This window comes from Rattus norvegicus, chromosome 2, assembly GCF_021556685.1.
Source record: "Rattus norvegicus strain SHRSP/BbbUtx chromosome 2, alternate assembly SHRSP_T2T, whole genome shotgun sequence".
NCBI lineage: Eukaryota > Metazoa > Chordata > Mammalia > Rodentia > Muridae > Rattus > Rattus norvegicus.
This window is the reverse complement of record NC_141535.1, coordinates 225,877,500-225,896,616: the sequence shown is the minus strand read 5'-3', so window position 1 is coordinate 225,896,616 and position 19,117 is coordinate 225,877,500. Positions and strand designations below refer to the sequence as shown.

Here is a 19,117-nt window from a genome sequence, read left to right as displayed (position 1 = left end):
TCACTGAGGAGGACAGATAGACACTCTGGACTGTATGACGTTACCTCACTGTGGAGGACAGACAGACACTACGGACTGTATGACGTCACCTCACTGAGGAGGACAGACAGACACTCTGGACTGTATGACGTTACCTCACTGAGGACAGACAGACACTCTGGACTGTATGACGTTACCTCACTGAGGAGGGCTGTTGCTGAGCTCCACTCTGCCTCAGCCAATGGCTCGAGTGTGTTATCGAACACTTCAGACTCCCAGGACAGTGCTGAAGTAGGAAAGAGATGCACGTCAGGAATATATTTACTATAAGTTCTGCTAGAAATGAGTAATAAAGAATTCTGACCAGACCTAAGCTCAAGTTGACTTATACTCAGGTATAAATGCCGAGAACATGTTAACAGCAGATGTGATCACGAATCACATTATTGTATGAATTAAGAAAGTTAGCTGGAATTTGTGATAAAATAAAGATCTTTGAAACAATATAGATAAAAATGACAAATCCTCATCTGAGATTTGACCATTGTCAGTAGGTAAGCATGTCCCTGAAGATGATAGTCCCAATGCTGGAGATACATAACTGATATAACAGTCTGAGGACCAGAACGAGTTTAGCTGGGTGTTAGGCAGACGCTACCATTTTAACTGAACCCAAGAGCAAAACGAACCCCAAGCCCCTGACTTGTACGCGTAAACCACAGTACGTTACTCTGTTCCTGACAGGGTCTTACCATACCTCAGCCTAGCTTTGAACCTCCTGTCTCAGTCTCTCACGTGCTGCTATTATAAACTGAAGGCACTGCACCTGACTTACAGTGCATCATTTTTAAGAGATTTAGGACTAACAGAATCCTACGAATGTTCATCGTTGCAGCCACATCTGACATATACACCTTACTGAACCAGTGTCTATTGGTGACACAGGCGTCTCTATGGAGACAAACCTGTGGTCTCACAGAGCTCCTCTCAAACAGGGCAGTCACACTCACCGCTCTCTCCCAACTTCATGAGAGAATTTTCTCTCAAAGGAGTCACGGAAGTTTTACGTGTTCTCGTTGTTATGTTTGTTGGAATTTTAAATTCCTTTACATAGTTTGAATCCTTCATTTTGCCAAAGCACCACGTAACCCTGCGTTTCTTCTTAATCTTAAAAAACAAAAAATAACTAAAGTCAGACAAAATAAAACAAGGAACTTAGTTCTTATTTTTTTATATTTTTTATGTATTTTAAACACCATGATAGAAGTCTGGTTCTTTAGAGGATTCTAAGGAAACACACTGAACACAGTCACAGAGCTTACACTGTACAGGCCCTGGGTTAAATCCCAGGAACCAAAACAAGAAAGAGATTTAAGCACGTTTGTCAATAATAGGATTAAGTAGTGATTCTAAAATTCAGTCCTCCTTCCTCCTCCCCGGTCTGTGCCCTCTGTACTATCTAACAGTCCGCCCTGACACTGAAAGCAGTTTCCGTCCTTACCACATAGCCTAAGATCGCAAGTAAGCCACTGCTTTACTCTTCCCCCTGCCAAGGAACAAAGCTGTCTCTCAGCTACTTCCCTAGCTTGTCCAGTTGGCTCCCCTTCCAGAGTCACACCTCGGCGGTCGCCAGCCTCACTGATACAGATACAGACAGTAGCTCCACCCTTTTAAACTACACTTTTGATGTCACCTACAAGGCTCTGCTGTCCTAGCACAGTGCCACATTCAAATTCCTAACATGCTTTGCTATGCCCTGGCCACTGTACGTTAAGGTCAAGCATGTCTGTCCTGTATTTGCAGCCCTCCAAGCTCTTGACCATATATACTTTCTCTTGAAGCATCTCCATTGAGCTGTTTCTTATTCATCATTGCCTACAGATCCTCTAGTGACTTACACAACACGCCTATGGATGATCACATAGATGGTTTACGCTAGGATTTTCCATAGAAAGAGCTGTTAACACGCATCGATTTGAGTGGATATCAAGGTCCCTCAGGTAAGGTCAACAGTAACCAATGGAACTGAGATCAAACGTCCAATTGGTCTCGCTTTGAAGGCTACCACCTGAATGAAAATATTGCCTCATACCTACTGGACACAAAGAAACCTACCCTGGGAAGGGGGAGCGGGGAGGGACATGCTGGAAGGTGGGATTCAATCCCTACACTGATTTATATTGTCCATCAGTTTCCCCAAGTAAGTATTACTATTAATTAAATAAACCCTGGTGATTTTAGTTTTTAAGTCATTTTACAAATTTCATTAGCCTTTACTAAGAGTCATAGTTCAGTCTTTACTGACAGCCTAGAATTTTTAAGTTAGTATCTCTTCAAGTGAGAATTGGAGAGTGGTAAATATAACTCACTTCTTAGGTAGGAATGATATATTGCAAATACACAGAATGCTCTAGAGAAAGATCTCATATCAATGGATAAAAGGCACTAAACCTTAAGCAGACGGAAAGGCCCGCTCTGTTTTCTGTTGCCCACATGCATCTTGCACGCACCTCTAGTTCCTGCTGCAGTGCAATAGAAGACGATGTCACCAGCATCCGCTTCAGGTTCTGAATTTTCTCATCCTGAACTTTCTGAAGCAAGTCTTTTTCATCCAGGAGCTGGGCCAGTTGGTCTTTTTCTATTTCCTGCGCCCGAGTCTTTGTATTTACCTAAGGAATACAGAGTTATATTAACCATAAATGTGGCAAAATTTAGTCCTTGAAAGTAGCTTCCACAACAGAAATTACATTTGTATGTAACTATGAGAATGTTAATTTTATTAAAGTATTTATAATAGTTATATATAACTATACATATACATTTATATAAAACTTATATAATATAAATAATTTTACTATAGACTAGATATTATCTACCTGAAAATCCCAACACGTATCAAAGCCAATAGTTTCTCAAACTTAAGAGATAAAATACATACATTTTTTCTCATTATGCTACTGCATGTTATGTGAGGGTAATGTAAATCTTATTAGTTACCTATGAAGATATGAATAGATAAGAAAGTCATAGAAACTGAAATTTAGAACTGACGATAAAAGAAGAGATGGTCTTGTTTTATTTGACATCTTAACTCATTAAAAACTATTACTAGAGTGAATGGTCTTACAGGTTATGAGAGGGTGATGGTTAAAATGAAGTAGAATGCCAGGCATTGTGTAGTCTATGCTTACAAGGCTAGCTCCTGGCCTCATCGCAGAGGAGTCGCTCCAGAGTGTGACCATACACAAGGCAGCTTTAGCTCACTGTACGCCACATATATGGACATACGGTCTCTCAGCATAGCGCAATGACTTTAAGAACCCCCTCTCATTTATTTTTGAACAGACATAGTCTAAGCTGGTCAAAAACTGGTACAGAGCAAAGGACAATCCTAAACTCCTTGATTTTCCCACCTCCAACTTCAAGGTGCTAATGCCACAGGCATCCACCGTTAGGCTCTCTGAGGTACTGGGGACTGAGCCCAGGCTCTGTACACACCAGGCAGGCACCTTCCAACTTAATGACGTCTCTAACTGTCAGAAACAATGTGCTTCATTCTGTAGTACATTTCTTTTGTTGTTGCTGGAGAGGACCAGCCTTGGATGGCATTCTACTGCTCTATCCTTATTCCTGAAGCTGAATTCTTATGAACTGAATTATTTTAGTTAAAGCCTGTTTGTTTTCAAATTAAGTTATAGAAATTCAGATATTTATAAATTTATAGCAATATAATTTATAGCATTATATAAATGTATAGGCCATTATTCTATACTGGCTTAGTCCTTTACCAAAATATAAAATCACACGTACCTCCTCTAATTGTTTTTTAAGATCCACTATTTCTCTTCTGTATCTTTTTAAGAGAGCTTCATCATTTGACACTTCATTAACATAAGGAGTATTCTTCATGTACTTGGCAGTGCTGGCAAACTGGGATAAAACATAAAAGTATAAGATGTTTAATGCTAAAATAATTCCAATTATCAATACTACTTGTTTCTTACAACCAACTTCATTGCAAAAAGAAACGGCACTCCTAGCCAAAAGGACCTGCCCTTCCTTTTATTTTTTATTTTTTGGTGGGGGCAATGATGTGCTTATATGTGTAGGTACACATTCGCGCCTATGTGTGCGTGTGTGTGTGCGCGTGTGCACAAAAGACAAGGGTTGTTCAGTATCTTCCTCCATTGCCTCACCTTTACTGAGGCAGAGTTGCTTACTGAACCTGGGGCTTGCCATTTGGCTAGTCTCGCCAGCCTGCGTGTCCTAGGATCTCTTGATTTTGCCTCCAGAGTGCATGGATTGCAGAGAATTGCTATGTCTGCCCAGCTTAGGTGCTAGGAATCTCAACTGCAGTCCTCACAGTAGTGAAGGACAGGCTTTGTCCTCGGAGCCATCTCTAGCTCCCAGGACACTGTTCTTATTAGTCGCTTTACTAAGTCAAGGCGATCATGTTGGAAGCCAGATCGCATCTACTTTATAAACTCCCTGGGGCTGGCAGTACCATCACCCAGTACTCAACGGCTCTACTTTTTCCTTTTCTAGAAGGAGCTTGTTATATGCTTCAGACTGGCCCAAACCTTGATAGGCAGATGAAGAGGAACTATCTTGTTTCTGCTTCCTGATAGATGGAATCAGAGACTTAGTTTCTTTTCTACTTAGGAAGAGTGTTTATGTTACTGAGGTTGGCCCTCTGCTCCAGCATCCTAAGTACTGGGATTTGGGGTGTGTGTCATCAAGCCCAGCTTTAAAACATTAAAACACTTTCTCTACAACAGGGAAAACTCAGGGTCTGTGCACGGTATGCGGCCATTCTAGCAAGCTACATCCCCTACCCCTGCAACAACTAGAGCAAGGGCACGTGACTATCTTACAGTGAGCATTAACAACACAGAATCCCTCACCAATGAAGCTGCTACATTAACTTGTTTTCTATTTTCTTTTCTTTTTAAATAGGAAATTCAGCCTGCAGTTCATATGCATACAGTTAGTATGTTTGCTTACATACATCATATATTTTTAGATTCCTATTGGTGGTAACACTAGTTCTTTTGTTTGTGAATCTAATATAAAACTTCTAGTTATCATGTATCAATGGAAAAAATTAGTTATTTAAAAGAACTATCAAATCATTCAATTAAAAGTATTGGTTGTGCCCAAAACTACAGCGACGGGATACAAATGACTGAAGCCTTGGTATTTAAATTAAGGAGTGGTATTTACTAGACTGCACATCAGCTTCATTCAGATGTTATGACAATGACAGGAAGGTGACCCTCTCTTCTTCTTAAGGTTGCTCATTCCCTGTGGTGCACGGACAGGAGAGTGAGCCTCACCTGGAGCGTGGTCAGTGTTTCATCAAGCGACGCTGGAGTGATTGTGCAGATGATACGAGTCTTCGCATTTCCTCCCAAGGAGTTCTGAAGAATTCGTGTTAACTTGCTATCTCGGTAATTTATGAAACCACTTAGTGAGAAACAAGTGGGGGAAGAAAAAGGTTGAGAATCTATGGAAAAATGTTTTCCTTTAAAAAAACGAACACTCAGTCATAATTTTATAAATTAAGTTTTAAATTAAGGTTGTATTAAGGCTTATTAAAATACTTAAGGTAGGAAATAGACTCAGGTTAGATTTATATATACAAGAAGCTGTACTCATAAATTATGTATAGCATATTCTAATAAAACAGAAAAAAAAGGAGAGGCTCTTAGGTTGGTAAGATGGCTCAGTGGTGCCCATGCTAAAGTCTGAACGCTTAAGTCAGACCCTTGGGACCTACAAGGTGACAGGAGAGAAGTGATTCCTAAGAAGTGTCCCTCTAATGATCAACTGTGTGTGAAAAATTAAAAAATAAAACAAAAATTTAGTAAAGGGCTCTCTAGACAGGCAGTTCAGCGTAGGATGGAGATGCAGACCATGGTGAGGTGGGGGTGGGGGCAGAGAGCTTAATAATCTCCCAGGCTCTGATACGTGTAGTGTGCACTGCATCAGCCATGGAAGGGCCTTGGGGAAGATGGCTGGAGGCAGCAGCCAAACCTTCCAGAGCTCCCACCTTCTGAGGAGCATATAGACATGTTAAACTGTACCACAGAGTCCTAAGTGATGAGACAATTACAATGCACATCATATGTGTACTAACGTGTCACTGTATCCAAAAATGTGTAATCTTCACAGTGCTAGGAAACACATGTGCTTAAAGAAGCTGGCTTATGGAAACCCAAAACCTCTTTAAAGTGTAAAAGAAATCAACATACACGATTATGACTAAAGTACGACAATTTCCAATGTGATAAGACCGTAAGAATTAAGGATACAATGAAACTTACCCAACCTGCCCATCACTAAGTTTCTTAATCACTTGTCCCAAAATAAGTAAGTTCCGATTTATGTAACAGCCTTCCTTCAATCGCATACCTGAATTAAACATGTAAAAATTAGTCTCCAAATTAGATAAAGAACTTGCTTGTAAGTTGTAAGACAGACGCTAAGTTGGGAGCTAAAATCTATGCTGTGGTTCTGCCTGAACTCACTTTTAATGCTAAGGAATTCTCTCTCCCTAGTCTGTCTACATATTTATTCAGGCAGAAATGCCAAAATGCTGTCACCGAGAGAAAACAAAAACAAAAACAAAACAAAAAACAGAAAACAACAACAACAACAACAAAAGAGGAACTAGGAGGAGGAAAACAGCCTGCTTCCCAAGGTCCACTAACTTCAGTTCAAATCTACTTTTTATAAACCTTTAAATAAAGGTAATCACAGACTTCCAAACAATTGCCAGTAATTTTTCTTTTTGAACTATTAATGTGCTTACGTGATTCAAAGTTAAAGGGGAATGCAAACCTTGAAAAGGCACTACTTCTCCAGCTCAGTCCCTGCTCCCCACCAGAACCCTGTCATCCCTTGCTTTGTCGTGCAGACTTAAAAATCACACCCATGCACATTCCCCTCCCTTCCCCTTCCTAGGCAGCCTGTTTATGTTACTTTGCACTTTGCCTTTTCCCTTGAAAATGTATTTCAGAAAAATTCCCTATCAATAAAGGTTGACTCTCTTCATTTCATATCTTCTAACTCCACCTTGTGCCGACCCCACTCTAATTGGCCCACTGAGAGACACAGGTTTACAATGCACTGCTCCTACAAACCCACTGTGACAATAAATAACTAGCGACCAATGTTATTTCTGTCACATTTGTTACCTGTGGGGTGCTTCTCACAGTGCACGGCGAGTGTCAGCATGAGTAAGCCATGCAGTCTAAATGCTCCATTAACTCCTTTCCCTCAGGTTTTACTGTTTGTCAGCCTTTCTTTTCCATTTCTAGACTTTGTGTCGTAGACAGTCATAGCCTTTCCCACTGTAGACTGCATTTTAATTAAAACACTCATCTTCCTTCCCTTCCTTGAGATAGTATCTCCCTGTGGCTCCTGGGCTAGCCTCGAACTGTAGTCCTCCCTGCTTAACCTTTGAGTGCTGGCGGTTACAGGTGTAGACAGCTTGCTCCCGGATCTCCCATTTAGCTCTAGTGGGCCAACAACTCCCTCAGTATTACACAAGTTTAATCACTGCGGCTCCACATCCTACTACCCTCAGATTCTTCTCAGATAGTCTTGCCTGTTTCCCATACACATTTCAAATCATTGCATCTAGTTTAAACACAAAAATGTACTTTTGATTTTGTTAGAAATATTTAAATCTAGAACATTTATATAATTAATATCTTTGTAAGCGTGCTTTTTCATTAAGTCTTTACAATCTTTGAGTTTTAAGAACTGTATATGAGTTTTACACAATCTTTGAGTTTTTCCTAGATACCACTTTATTAAAATGGTCTAATCTTTTTGTCCACTAAAATATTAAAACTGGTTCTTGCTTATGAGAATTATTGCCTGTTCATTTGAACCCGACTACCTTTGAGTTGGCCTTTCTTGGGTTTTATTACTCATATAGGGAGAGTGGGACTAATCAGACGGCCAACCTTATGAAAAATTAGAACTGATCCAGTCACATCTGGCCTGACTGTTGCAGCTCTTCCTGTGGGCACACCCGGGAGCTCTGCAGTCAGATATTGGTCTTCTTGGAATGGCTTTCATGATTGTTCTTTCTCTTCTCAGCACTAGTCATAGTCACTAGATCTCTAATGGAGGGAAGCTTTGTGGACTACAGTGTCAAGGTAAATAGAAAGTATAGACTCTGTCTGTCAGTCCTAGAAGGCGCCTCCCTCCCACTCTCCTGATTTTCTAACTGATTAAGAAAGCCTAGATGGTTCTTACAGTACATCCCTGCGCTTCCCAGCTACAAAGCTCTATCAACCGCAGAACTGAATTTTTAAGCTGGTGCTGTAGATCAAAGTAATGATGTTTGATTTTTATAATAAAGACTCATTATCAGTACTTTTACCATAAATGATCAGATATTAACAAGTTCTCATTACCTTCAGCTCCTGTTTGAGCAGCTCTTTCACTGCCTGCAAGATCAACCAAATTCTGTAGGACAGACAAAAATAGTGTTTAGGAGGCGTAACTAGAAATAATGAATTCCCGCTCAGTAAGTAAAGGAATATTTTAAAGAAACAGTACATTGTTATGTCCCTCTGGTTCCTTCTTTCCCAGCGGCCTCCACATCTTGTTCATTCTTTTCTTTGCAAACACCCCATGTGATGAAGCCACGTCCTACACATCCAAATTTACCAGTGTGATCTTTGCAACCTGGTCTCTGCTGTAGTTTTTGCTGCTCTTTTTTACTTATAATGTTTAGTCCATCCTTATTTTGTATTCAAGAACCAAGGGGAACACTCTGCTCAATGGAGACTAGCTATCTTCACACTTCCCGCACACCTAAGATGAATGCAGCCTTAACTGCATGTCCAAGCTCACTAGAGGTCAGGCTTCTTACAGAACTCATTTTGCTGGGTTGGCCATGTGTGTACCACACCTCACTCTATTTAATTTCCTAAGTAACACCGAAAAATAGGCTATCTATCTATTACACTCTGGGCAGTGTATTAGGTGCTGGAGCAGAGAGCCATGCAAAGACACTCTGCTCTTACAGACCGGACGTTCTACCGAGGAGATTGTCCAGAAGGGAAGGGATATACAAGTACAAGAGCAGATTCAAATGGGCATCTGGAAAAGGGCAAAGAGGGACACAATGTATCCTCTGGAATAGGGGACAAGGAAGACACGACACTAGGCCATGTGAACGACAAAGAGGGAGCCAGGTATGGAGATTTAAACAGAAACAGCACTGTGTATAAAGGTCAGCATGCTGGCTCCCAAAGCAGACCCCTCAGGGTATTTACTACCAACCCAGAGAGGATTCAGCTGCTCCTCTGTAATCCTAAAACCTGGGAAGTAAAGGGAGGAGGAGTGCCATGAGTTGCAAACCGGCCTTACCTCCTGAGTGAGCTCCAGGCTAGCCCAGACACTGCAGAGTTCCAGGCCACCATGTCCTAATAAGCCAAACCAAACAGCCAATCCACTAAACCCAGGAAAGGACGCTGTGGCACCACTGGTGAACCGAAGCAACAATGGATGTTTATAGGCAGGGGCTAGGTCATGCAGTATCTTGTGAGCAAGACGGAGAACATGGGAGTTCCTAGAGAAGGTACTAGAGAGACTTATGCACTGGAGTAACACAGAGTGATTCAACTTCCTCCAGGAACAACTATGGCCCAGAGTGCAGCATGAATGAAGAGCCAAAGCTGCAGCCGATGCCCAGGCAGAACGGCGGTGACGCAGGGACACAGATGTGAAGGGCACAATCTAGCTCAGGATGGCACAGGTACAATGACCTGAGAGACAGTGGCAGAGGAGAGACATCTTCAGTTTTATTCTGAGCCCAGCACCATGCTCATGATCTGGAAATTTTTCTGAATGCTCTAAAAGAGAAGAAAAGCCTCCTTTCTCTATGGTGATTTCCAAGGGTTTACAAGTAATTATCTACTCCTGTTCTATGGTCCAAGCCAATACTCTTCCTGATTTTCCTTTCTCAGTGCCCACTACAGATTATTTACATATATCACATACACGCAGTGGACATGGAGGCAGTCAGTGTGAGCGAGTGAGGAGAGTGAAGATGAGTGTCTGTATTCAGGCACTTAGAGACAGGAGCTTGTAGGGTTTTAGAAGGAAGTTAAGGGACATCAGCTGGGAGTGGCCAGCTCTTGACCAATGAAATGACCTAACAAAGTAGTATTTAGTGTTCTTAGAAGTCTGCATGATGCACTGAAGAAACGAAGACTGCGGAGAATCCAGAGATACAGTAATTAGAGAGTACAGTGTACACAGAACTGTCAAGATGGATCCAGTAGGAAATGGTTCAACTGCAGAAGAGTCCACTGAGACTCAGGTTTCCTGCCTTTGTGTACAACATTATTTTTTTCTGGGAGAAAAAATCTATGAAGAACAGCTAGTTATGGAAGGAAGGATTGGCTTTGGACACACTGAGATTTCAGATACAGGCAATGACATAGACGTCTTGAGGGAGACATGGACTAGAACTCAGAAACCTTTACTGAAATCAAGCTTTGGAGTTTATCAATAGAAGAACCTGAAAAGCCACAAAACCCTCCCAATTTTGACGGCTGGGTAGGAGAAGACAACACAGACAAAACACAAGGCAGAGCTGATGGAAGCTGGAGAGGAACAGTCCCCCAAGGCCATGAGACAATCATGAGAACCACCGTGAGAGCCGGAAGATGACTCAAAAAGAAATCCTTCCTTCCTAGAAGTTTCACGGGAGGTAGATAGGCTGACATGCTGGCACAAGTGGGATCCTAATCAGTGCACGCCAATCAGCCAGGAACAAACAAAAGAAACAGGCTGAGTATTAGGAGAGGAATCCCACAGGAAAGCCAGCAGCCTCAACTGAGCCACCACGCAGTCAGCACACACCAGCTGCTCCAAGGCCCTGACACACACAGCAGAGGACTGCCTGGTCTGGCCTCAGTGAGAGAAGCACCTAACCCTTCAGAGACCTGAGACCTTAGGGAGTAGGGAGGCCTGGTGGGGGTGGGGACATCCTCTTGGAGATGCAGGGTTGGGGGAAGGGAAGATGGGATGAGGAACTGTCACTGGGTGGTCTGGGAGGGGGATAACAACTGAACTGTAAAAAAGATTAAAGACAAAAAAAATTTATAAAAAAAAGTATTACGACTAAGAGGAATGTTAAAATTATATCGAAATATCACAAGTCAGATTAGAAAACAAAACACGGGCAGGTTTTGTTATTAAGTTAAACTATTAGGTGAAGTTAGGGCTATATCAGAGTCTGGCAGTGCATGCCTGCAGTCTCAACACTCGAGACAGAAAAATGATGACTCTAAAGCCCTCCTGGCTACACGGTGATTCCCTGATGGAGGAGGAGGTGAATGGAGGGTCACTCACGTGGCAAAGGCCACGTCTGCACACTGCTCACACTCAGTGACTGTGCAGTGAGCAGGGGCTGGGCAATGTGTGCATTTAAACTGATGAATGTCGTGACTCTCTTCTAAGAGATTTATGGGCTAAAATACTTCGGGGGAGGCATCCAGTGGTACAACACTGCCTAGCATGTAGAAGGCCGTAAGGCTGATCGTTAGACGGTAAAAGTTCCCACCATTTCTCACTGTTTGTTCTACAAACAAACAAATAATATTTTTCCACCTAGTTTTTGTTTTATCATACAATTATAAGTCATACTGACTAGGATTTAAGAAACATATCCAAGTTCTAAACTTCAGCTCTCAGGAAGGAGAAACAAGGCTCTGACCTTGGTGGTGGTTGGAAGGAGCCTCAGCTGAAACCTTGTAGACATCACACACATGAACAAGATGCTCTCATCCTTATACCTGAGGCTACTCACTCCTATGACCACTCACTGCCAACTGCTGACCTTTCCCCTACTTAGTAAGCTGTCCTTATTACAGCAATCATCCAATAGGGGCCCACATGGAAAGTCATGACTTATAAACACTCACCAGATGAGACACCTTGATAGACCCATCACAATTAGAAGACTCAGCCTTTTCCCTGCTTTCCAAAATCTAGACAGAAAAGGCAATTTGTCAAAAATGAGCAAATTCTTCTTTGGAAAGACCAAGTAAAGGGAGAAGTGGAATTACCTACCATCCTAAAAATTGTATGAGAACGACTGCTTCTTTGATTCATTTTGGTTATTCCATAATGTCTGTTCTCTGTAAAAAGCGAGTTTATATTAATTGTACTAATTTAAAACCAAAGAAAAACCATTAGGTTTTATTTTAGCTCAATGTAGCAAGTCTATCTTATTGAAGACTATCTTATTTTAGTTCAATAAAAATGTGACTTGATAATTTTGATATGAATGTAAAATACAGCAGTCTTACTCTCTCCTGTTGCAAGCCATTTCAAAGCCATTTCTGCTGTATAAACCACTTCTTCTGTGAGGTCAGCAACATATACATTCCTCTGAAAACAGTTTAATCATAGAAAGATTAGAGAAAGAAAGTTTGTTTCCAAAGTTACAATCTATTGTTGAATTAGGGAAAGCAAAAAATGAAACCATTACTCTGTAGAAAAAGCAACTTGTCCACAATTTACTGTGTACATTACACAAAATTATTTACTTTAAAAACTTCATTATTTAAAAACCCTTGCCAATAAATATAAATATTACACACCAAAATTAACCAGACCCCAAATCTGTACAATTCTGTGAACTTTCACACACTTAGAACAGGCATTTAGAACAGAACCTGATTTGCAGTTTATATTTTCTGTATCAGATACACTTTATACCCTTAGTCACCTTAATTCACTAGGTTTTTTTTTTTTTAAAAAACATCTTTATTTATTATATACATTGTAGCTATCTTCAGACACACCAGAAAAGGGCATCAGATCTCATTACAGATGGTTGTAAGCCACCATGTGGTTGCTGGGATTTGAACTCAGGACCTTTCGAAGAGCAGTCAGTGCTCTTAACCACTGAGCCATCTCTCCAGCCCTTCACTAGGTTTTTAATAAATCCATCCATTTGCTCCATGACCCTGTCATAACATAACTGGACACCCCCCCCCCGCCCCCAGTCTTACCTTCCCCACCTCACTATCGACCTCCATCATTGGTACTAGTGCTGTTCCAACATGACAGCATGGTGACTCAGTTCGTTAGGGCCATCTGCGTGGCGACTGAGTACAAACTGGATCCACTGGAGCTAGGCACACTGGGAAGGCAATGACTTTTCTCTCTCTGTTTGTGGGCCCCCTGAATGCCACCTCCTGCCCCACGTGACTGCTGATAGACCCATTCCTGGGTGACCCAGTGAAGTCACCCAGTTCTTTTACTCACATTGATGTCTTCCCGAATTATCAAAGGTTTCACTTTTTGAGTATTACAGAGTAAGTCTGTAATGGTTTCGTTGTAGATCTCCATGTAAGAAACCCGTAGGAGAAACTCTCTCTCAGGAAACTAGGAGAATACAACATGTGTCAGACATCAGAAAGTATCCCATTTATAAACCAGCACTGTCAAAGAGCCTAAGAAAAAGTTAGCTGTAAAGCTACAGGACCCATGGCTCTATGCAGACAGTAGCCATGAAAGCAGTATTTCAGAGATAATGAAAATGGAGAAGAAAGTGCCCTGGCCATTATCCAGGCCAAAGAGAGCTCTAAAGCCAGATGCTTTACCTTCAGGAAAACGCTCATCTAGAAGCTGCAAAAACAGCCCGTGGGTGCTGCCCACCGCTTTCTTTCTCTTTGACTCACATCTACTTTTTATGGCTCCCTGAGAATTACTAGTAACCAGCAAGGCTAAGGTGGAGCCCACAGCCCTGCTGATAGGATTTCCTGCTGCTTAGCTTAGTCTACTTTTTGTTGGAAATACTGTTTTGGGGAAAAATCAGAGAGTTTCAGGTTCTGTAAAGTGTGTGAGTCAGTGCTATGCTTTTCTCCTTTTCCCATGAAGATCAGGAGGTGAGTGTGAATCTTTCTCTTTCGTTGTTCTGTGAAGAACACACCAACTGCTACTCAGTGCTCCCTACTTGACAATGCGTGACAGGAAGTCTGAGGTAACTACCTTCTTAATCCTTTGGAAAATGTCATGAATTGCCCTGGGAATAACTCCCAAACAATCTTCAGAGCCCATCATGGTATGTGTTTTCCCAGATGCAGTTTGCCCATAGGCAAAGATGGTACCTGTAAAAATAAGCGGAATAAACAGACACATTAGGAATGTACTCGGGAAGATTCAAAACAAACTTACAGGGAGGCAAATGATCAACACTAAGGAATGGGCATGGCAGAGCGGAGATCTTCTGCAACAGAAGTGAACACGAACCGTTGTAGCCTTGTATGGCAGAGCTGATGATTGGCACTGCGATCTCTTCATACACATTCTTAGTGGTCTCATTACTGTGAAAGACACGATCTAAAGAGAACAGAGATTCAGTCGAGAATTAGGAACTGCCCAAAGAAATAAACTGTCCCGATTAGAATGGTGAACTATCCAGGACAGTTCCTTTGTCTTTTCAGAAAACACCTTTCTTAAAGGGAAAACGCAACGATCTTCACACAGAAAACCATATACGCCAAGAACCCTACATATTTCCAGGGTCAGTAGGGCGTAGTGGCAGAGTTGGCTTCTAGACCATGTTAGGTACCAAACCTGATTAGACTGCTAAACGTTGGGCCCCTGCCTCTAATGTGTGAGACAGGAACACTATCACCTCTATAGAATTATTGTAAGCATATTAGTATATAGGAAATATGAGCGGTTATAAATTTTTGAGAAATTTTGTTTTCTAACACATCTTGATTTTTAAGAGTCTTGCTCAAGCTGAATCAGGAAAACACCTAACCCAAAAATGTCACAGGAAATAATCACCTGGCATTAGCACTGAGAAGCTTGCCAGTCCTTGCTTCTGTGAGTAAACTAAAACAATAGGACACTTGCTCCGGTGATTCTTAAACCAGGAAAATGTGATGGCAAAGAAACCCAGCAATCGGGGCTGGGGATTTAGCTCAGTGATAGAGCGCTTACCTAGGAAGCGCAAGGCCCTGGGTTCGGTTCCCAGCTCCGAAAAAAAGAACCAAAAAAAAAAAAAAAGAAACCCAGCAATCTCTCTGCTTCTCTCAAAACCACACAGTTGTCCCAAGGTAAAGTGGGAGGCTGTGAAGTTAGGATTTCAGATTAAGCAGAGTTGGTAGATGTTGGTATTTTTAATACCATCTACCTCAGGCAATTGATGAGTTCAAATCTTCTATATGCATATAGGACCACTAAAACCTATAAAGCTTGGGAAACCTTTAATCTTGGGTTATAATCTCTTAAACATACAGATTTACCTTTAAAAATTAATTAATATTATAAATGGTTGTTTACCAGGAAGCATTTTATTTCATTTACTTCTGTGCTCAAAATGTCTTCCTAGTTTTAATAATAAGATGACAACTTAGGGTCTGGGAAAATGGCTCTAAATTAAGTCTTTTTTTTCAGTGCAGGTTGGCCTTGAACTCCTGATTCCCCCTATCTTCAGAGTGCAGGGATTGGAGGTCACCACTTCCCAGCTACAAGCTAACTTTTGATGCCATTATAAACTTACCAAATTGGAAGGATTTACCCCCGTCGCTCTGATAAATAGCATTCTTATCGGTTTTCCAATAAATGTGGGAGGCTTCTCCAAGTTCTTCTTCTCTGGAAGAACAGAACACCCCAGCTTAGAATAATGTAAGTGATTCTGGAGGTCACGTAACAGAAAGGATAATTTAAAACATTTCATGTTTTGAAGACTAGCAATAAATACACCATCAACTCTGGAAGGGCCAGGACTCAGCTCTCCTAGATGGAGAGAAAGATCTGCTTCTCACCGGCTCCCTACCGAAGCTCTTCACTCTTAGCACCTCCCGGGAGGAGCAGCTCAGAGTGGGACGCTGATTATGTATTAGGACCTTTTTTTCTGGGAGTGCCTGACTTTTCACATAAGACGTGATTTTTGTCATTCACAGAGGAAGGAAATGGAAAACACCTGGATGAAGTTCTGAAAGAATACAAACATCTTCCTTTCCTGGCTTGGTCTGGTCTGGCTTGTTTTATTTCTTATTTTAATTCTGCTAGCTCTATGAGTAGGCTGCTGTTCAGTGGCTGCCACTTTCTCTGACGCAGCCCAGGAAAACAGAGAAGACCAAAGGCACCAAGCCCAGTGCCTTCCCCATTACGTTTGGATGTCAACCTCACAGCTGGCTGGGGCAGAGTCACGATATCATCCGATAGTCACATGCAGAGTGGGTGGGCAGTGCTGTGAGTATGGCACAGAGACTGAGATCTACTGAGCCGAGGAGAGATCTTGTATTGCCTGAGAACATTGCAATACAAAATTTCAAAAATCTGGGTGGTGGTTGCACACACCTTTAATCCCAGCACTACGGAGGCAGAGGCAGGTGGATTTCTATAAGTTGGAGGCTAGCTTGGTCTACTGGAACTGAGTTCCTGGGTAGCCAGGGCTACACAGTGAAACCCCATCCCAAAACACCACCACCACCAAACCAACCAAAACCAACCAACCTGGTCCTCACCAAAACCAACCAACCAACCAACCAACCAAAAACCAAACCAAACCAAACCAAATCCAAAAAACAAACAAAAAAACCAAACTCCCAAACCCAAAAACTTCTTGCGAAATGTTTTCACAGTTTTAAGTAAGATGACAATTTTGTGTTGAACTATATTCATAACTATCTTTGGCTGCATGGGATCTACTTCCTCTCTGAAATCCTTAAAAAACAAAACCAAACAAAACCTTCTGGAATACTTAACATGCCCTAAATACCTCAACTATGTCACTAGTCTTCTTTTGTTCTTTATTTTGAGATACTGTCTCACTATGTAGCCTTGGTTGGCCTGGAACTCACTAGGTAGCCCAGGCTGGTCTACAACTAAGACACACCTACCTACCTTTGCCTTCTGAGTGCTGGGGTTAAAAGCCTGTGCCACCATGACAGGCACCACTAACTTCAATGCCATTAATAAACCACTTATTCTGTGGTGTCTGCATTTCCCTGACACCACAAAATCAATCTGTCACGTCTCTAAAGGCTCAATGACTCTTCTCAGTATTCTCCACACCCCCCACCCCCCAGTGTATCATAATAGCTTATGTCTGTAGATATATTGTTTTAGTTTGCTTTCTGTTGCTGTGATAAAACATAATGACCAAAAGCAACTTGGAGTGTTAAACGGTTTATATCAGCTTACACTTCCAGCTCCAAGGAAAGTCAGGGCAGGGTCTCAAGCAGGAAGAGAAGCAGAATCCATGAAGAACACTGTTTACTTTCTTGCTCTCTCTGTTTTGTTTTGTTTTGTTTTTTTTCCTCCACAAGGAGCCTTGAATCCCATGCGTAAGAATGGACCTACCCACAGAAACCTGAGCACTGCCCATATCAACTAAGAATCAAGAAACCACCACAAGGACAAGCCCACAGGCCAACCTCATCGAGGTGATCCTTCAATTGACACTCCTTTAGACAAAGCCGGCTGTCAGGTCGACATCTAAAAGCTAACTAGGAGACAACTTTTTCCAAATTAGGAAAGGAACTTAAATGCAAGAATAACTCAATTTTGAGAATCGACCACCTATTCAAAACAAATTTCGTGAACGTCAAAAGCTTTAGCCTCTCTAGCTGAAGGCCAGAGGCGAGCAAACCCAGTAGACTTCATTCCCTCATCTTGTCTTTTATTTCAGGCATTTCCGACCCTTCTCCACTACTGAACATTCAGTGTCTTCGTCCATCAGACGAGGAAGGCGGTGTCTCCTGAGCAGGGCTGCATGCAGTCTGTGTTTTCGGGGAAACCACTAGTCCTGCTCCGAGGGGTCGGTGTGACCCGGGACAGCGCAGGTCTCCAGGCCGCCCCGCGCCGCTTCACACCGGCCCAGGCCGCCTACCTGCTGTTGAGGGGTCGCACACGAACACAGACAGCCACTGCAGCCTCCTCGGCCATCCTGTCTGCTGCCGCCCAGGAAGGAAAATGCAGGGGATCAACGGCGCCGACAGAGCTCCCGGGCCGCCCCGCCTTTAAGTTTAAAATGTCCTCAGCGTCGCAGCGGATTGGGCTGCGCAGCGTCATGACGTCACGGGACAGTCCAAGTGCGGCGCGGAGCGGGGCTTGCGGGGGGGGAAGGCGGGCGAGTCCACGGATGGGGAAGGCGAGGGAGACTCAGAGGTACCGAAACCGAGATGCACGGAGCTGGAGAGACGTTTTTGTGTTAAATTATCAACTGGGAGCCACTGAATACCAGCCTCCTCCCTATACCAGGGTCAGAGAGCTGGCAGTTTGCAGAACAAAATAATTATAGTCTTATAAAACAAACAAACAAACAAACAAACAAACAAACAAACGCCACAGCCCAAACCAAACCAAAAGAGCTTTTTTTTTCCTTTTAAGACCTCCAATGGGAACTCACTGCCCTGCCAGGAAAGGGAGATTTCGTATTCTTTTGGAACCACATTGAAGCGCTTTCAATTTCCTTTCTTTAACACTCATTTCTCTTGACTGTGAGTTGAAGTGCCTGATTTAGGGAAGAGAATCATTGCCAACTGAAAAATTCTGTGGGGACATGACAGTGCTGCACACTAAAGCCATAGACGATCCAAGAAAACCCCAGTATTAGGTATGAAACACCCCATTTCATATCGTTGGTCAGAGTAATCCAAGAGACTCCCAAAATAATAAAGCTAGACCTTAGGGAGGAGGCTTCCAGCTCAGAAGCGGCTGGAATTTTCCAATGCCCAACAAGTCGGAAGTATGAGTGTCTCCAAGCAACAAGAACTTAACCTTCAGCCTCAGGGAGGCAAGCAAGGACAATTTGAGGATGTCAGTTCTTTCCTAGCCGGTGGGTTCCAGAGATCTAACTCCGGTGGTCAGTTTGGCAGTCAGTGGCTTTACCTATTGAACCATTTTCCCTGCCCTGTTTTAACTTCTTTTCTTTTCTTTTTTTCAAATGGGCAAATATGACATATACTTAGCTGATGGGAACGAAGGGGGAAGAAACGTTATGTAATTAAAGGCTCAGAGGCAAGGAAGGGATTTTGAGAGCAATGGTATTATTTTCATAGCTGTGATTTTTGTCGCACTGGCTTTGCTGTCATCACATAGCAGGCAGTATTTATTAAAGATTGACTATATC

The 19,117-nt window shown here is 42.3% G+C and overlaps 1 protein-coding gene across 4 annotated transcripts in view; it reads right to left on the bottom strand.

Moving 5' to 3' along the window:
* Positions 1-18,013, bottom strand: part of Cenpe (centromere protein E) — a 58,367-nt gene extending 40,354 nt beyond the window's left edge. For 3 of the 4 annotated variants that reach the window (XM_087627890.1, XM_087627889.1, XM_087627891.1), the window contains exons 1-15: positions 17,876-18,013; positions 15,539-15,630; positions 14,275-14,364; positions 14,014-14,132; positions 13,288-13,407; positions 12,324-12,405; positions 12,085-12,152; positions 11,937-12,002; positions 8,412-8,463; positions 6,306-6,393; positions 5,316-5,445; positions 3,790-3,909; positions 2,490-2,648; positions 990-1,146; positions 177-265 (exon numbers count right to left, since the gene is read on the bottom strand). In XM_087627890.1, coding sequence (XP_087484016.1) covers positions 177-265; positions 990-1,146; positions 2,490-2,648; positions 3,790-3,909; positions 5,316-5,445; positions 6,306-6,393; positions 8,412-8,463; positions 11,937-12,002; positions 12,085-12,152; positions 12,324-12,405; positions 13,288-13,407; positions 14,014-14,132; positions 14,275-14,364; positions 15,539-15,630; positions 17,876-17,931 — 1,488 coding nt within the window. In that variant the 5' untranslated portion in view covers positions 17,932-18,013. 4 annotated transcript variants of the gene reach the window in all.
* Positions 18,014-19,117: the final 1,104 nt, after the last annotated feature.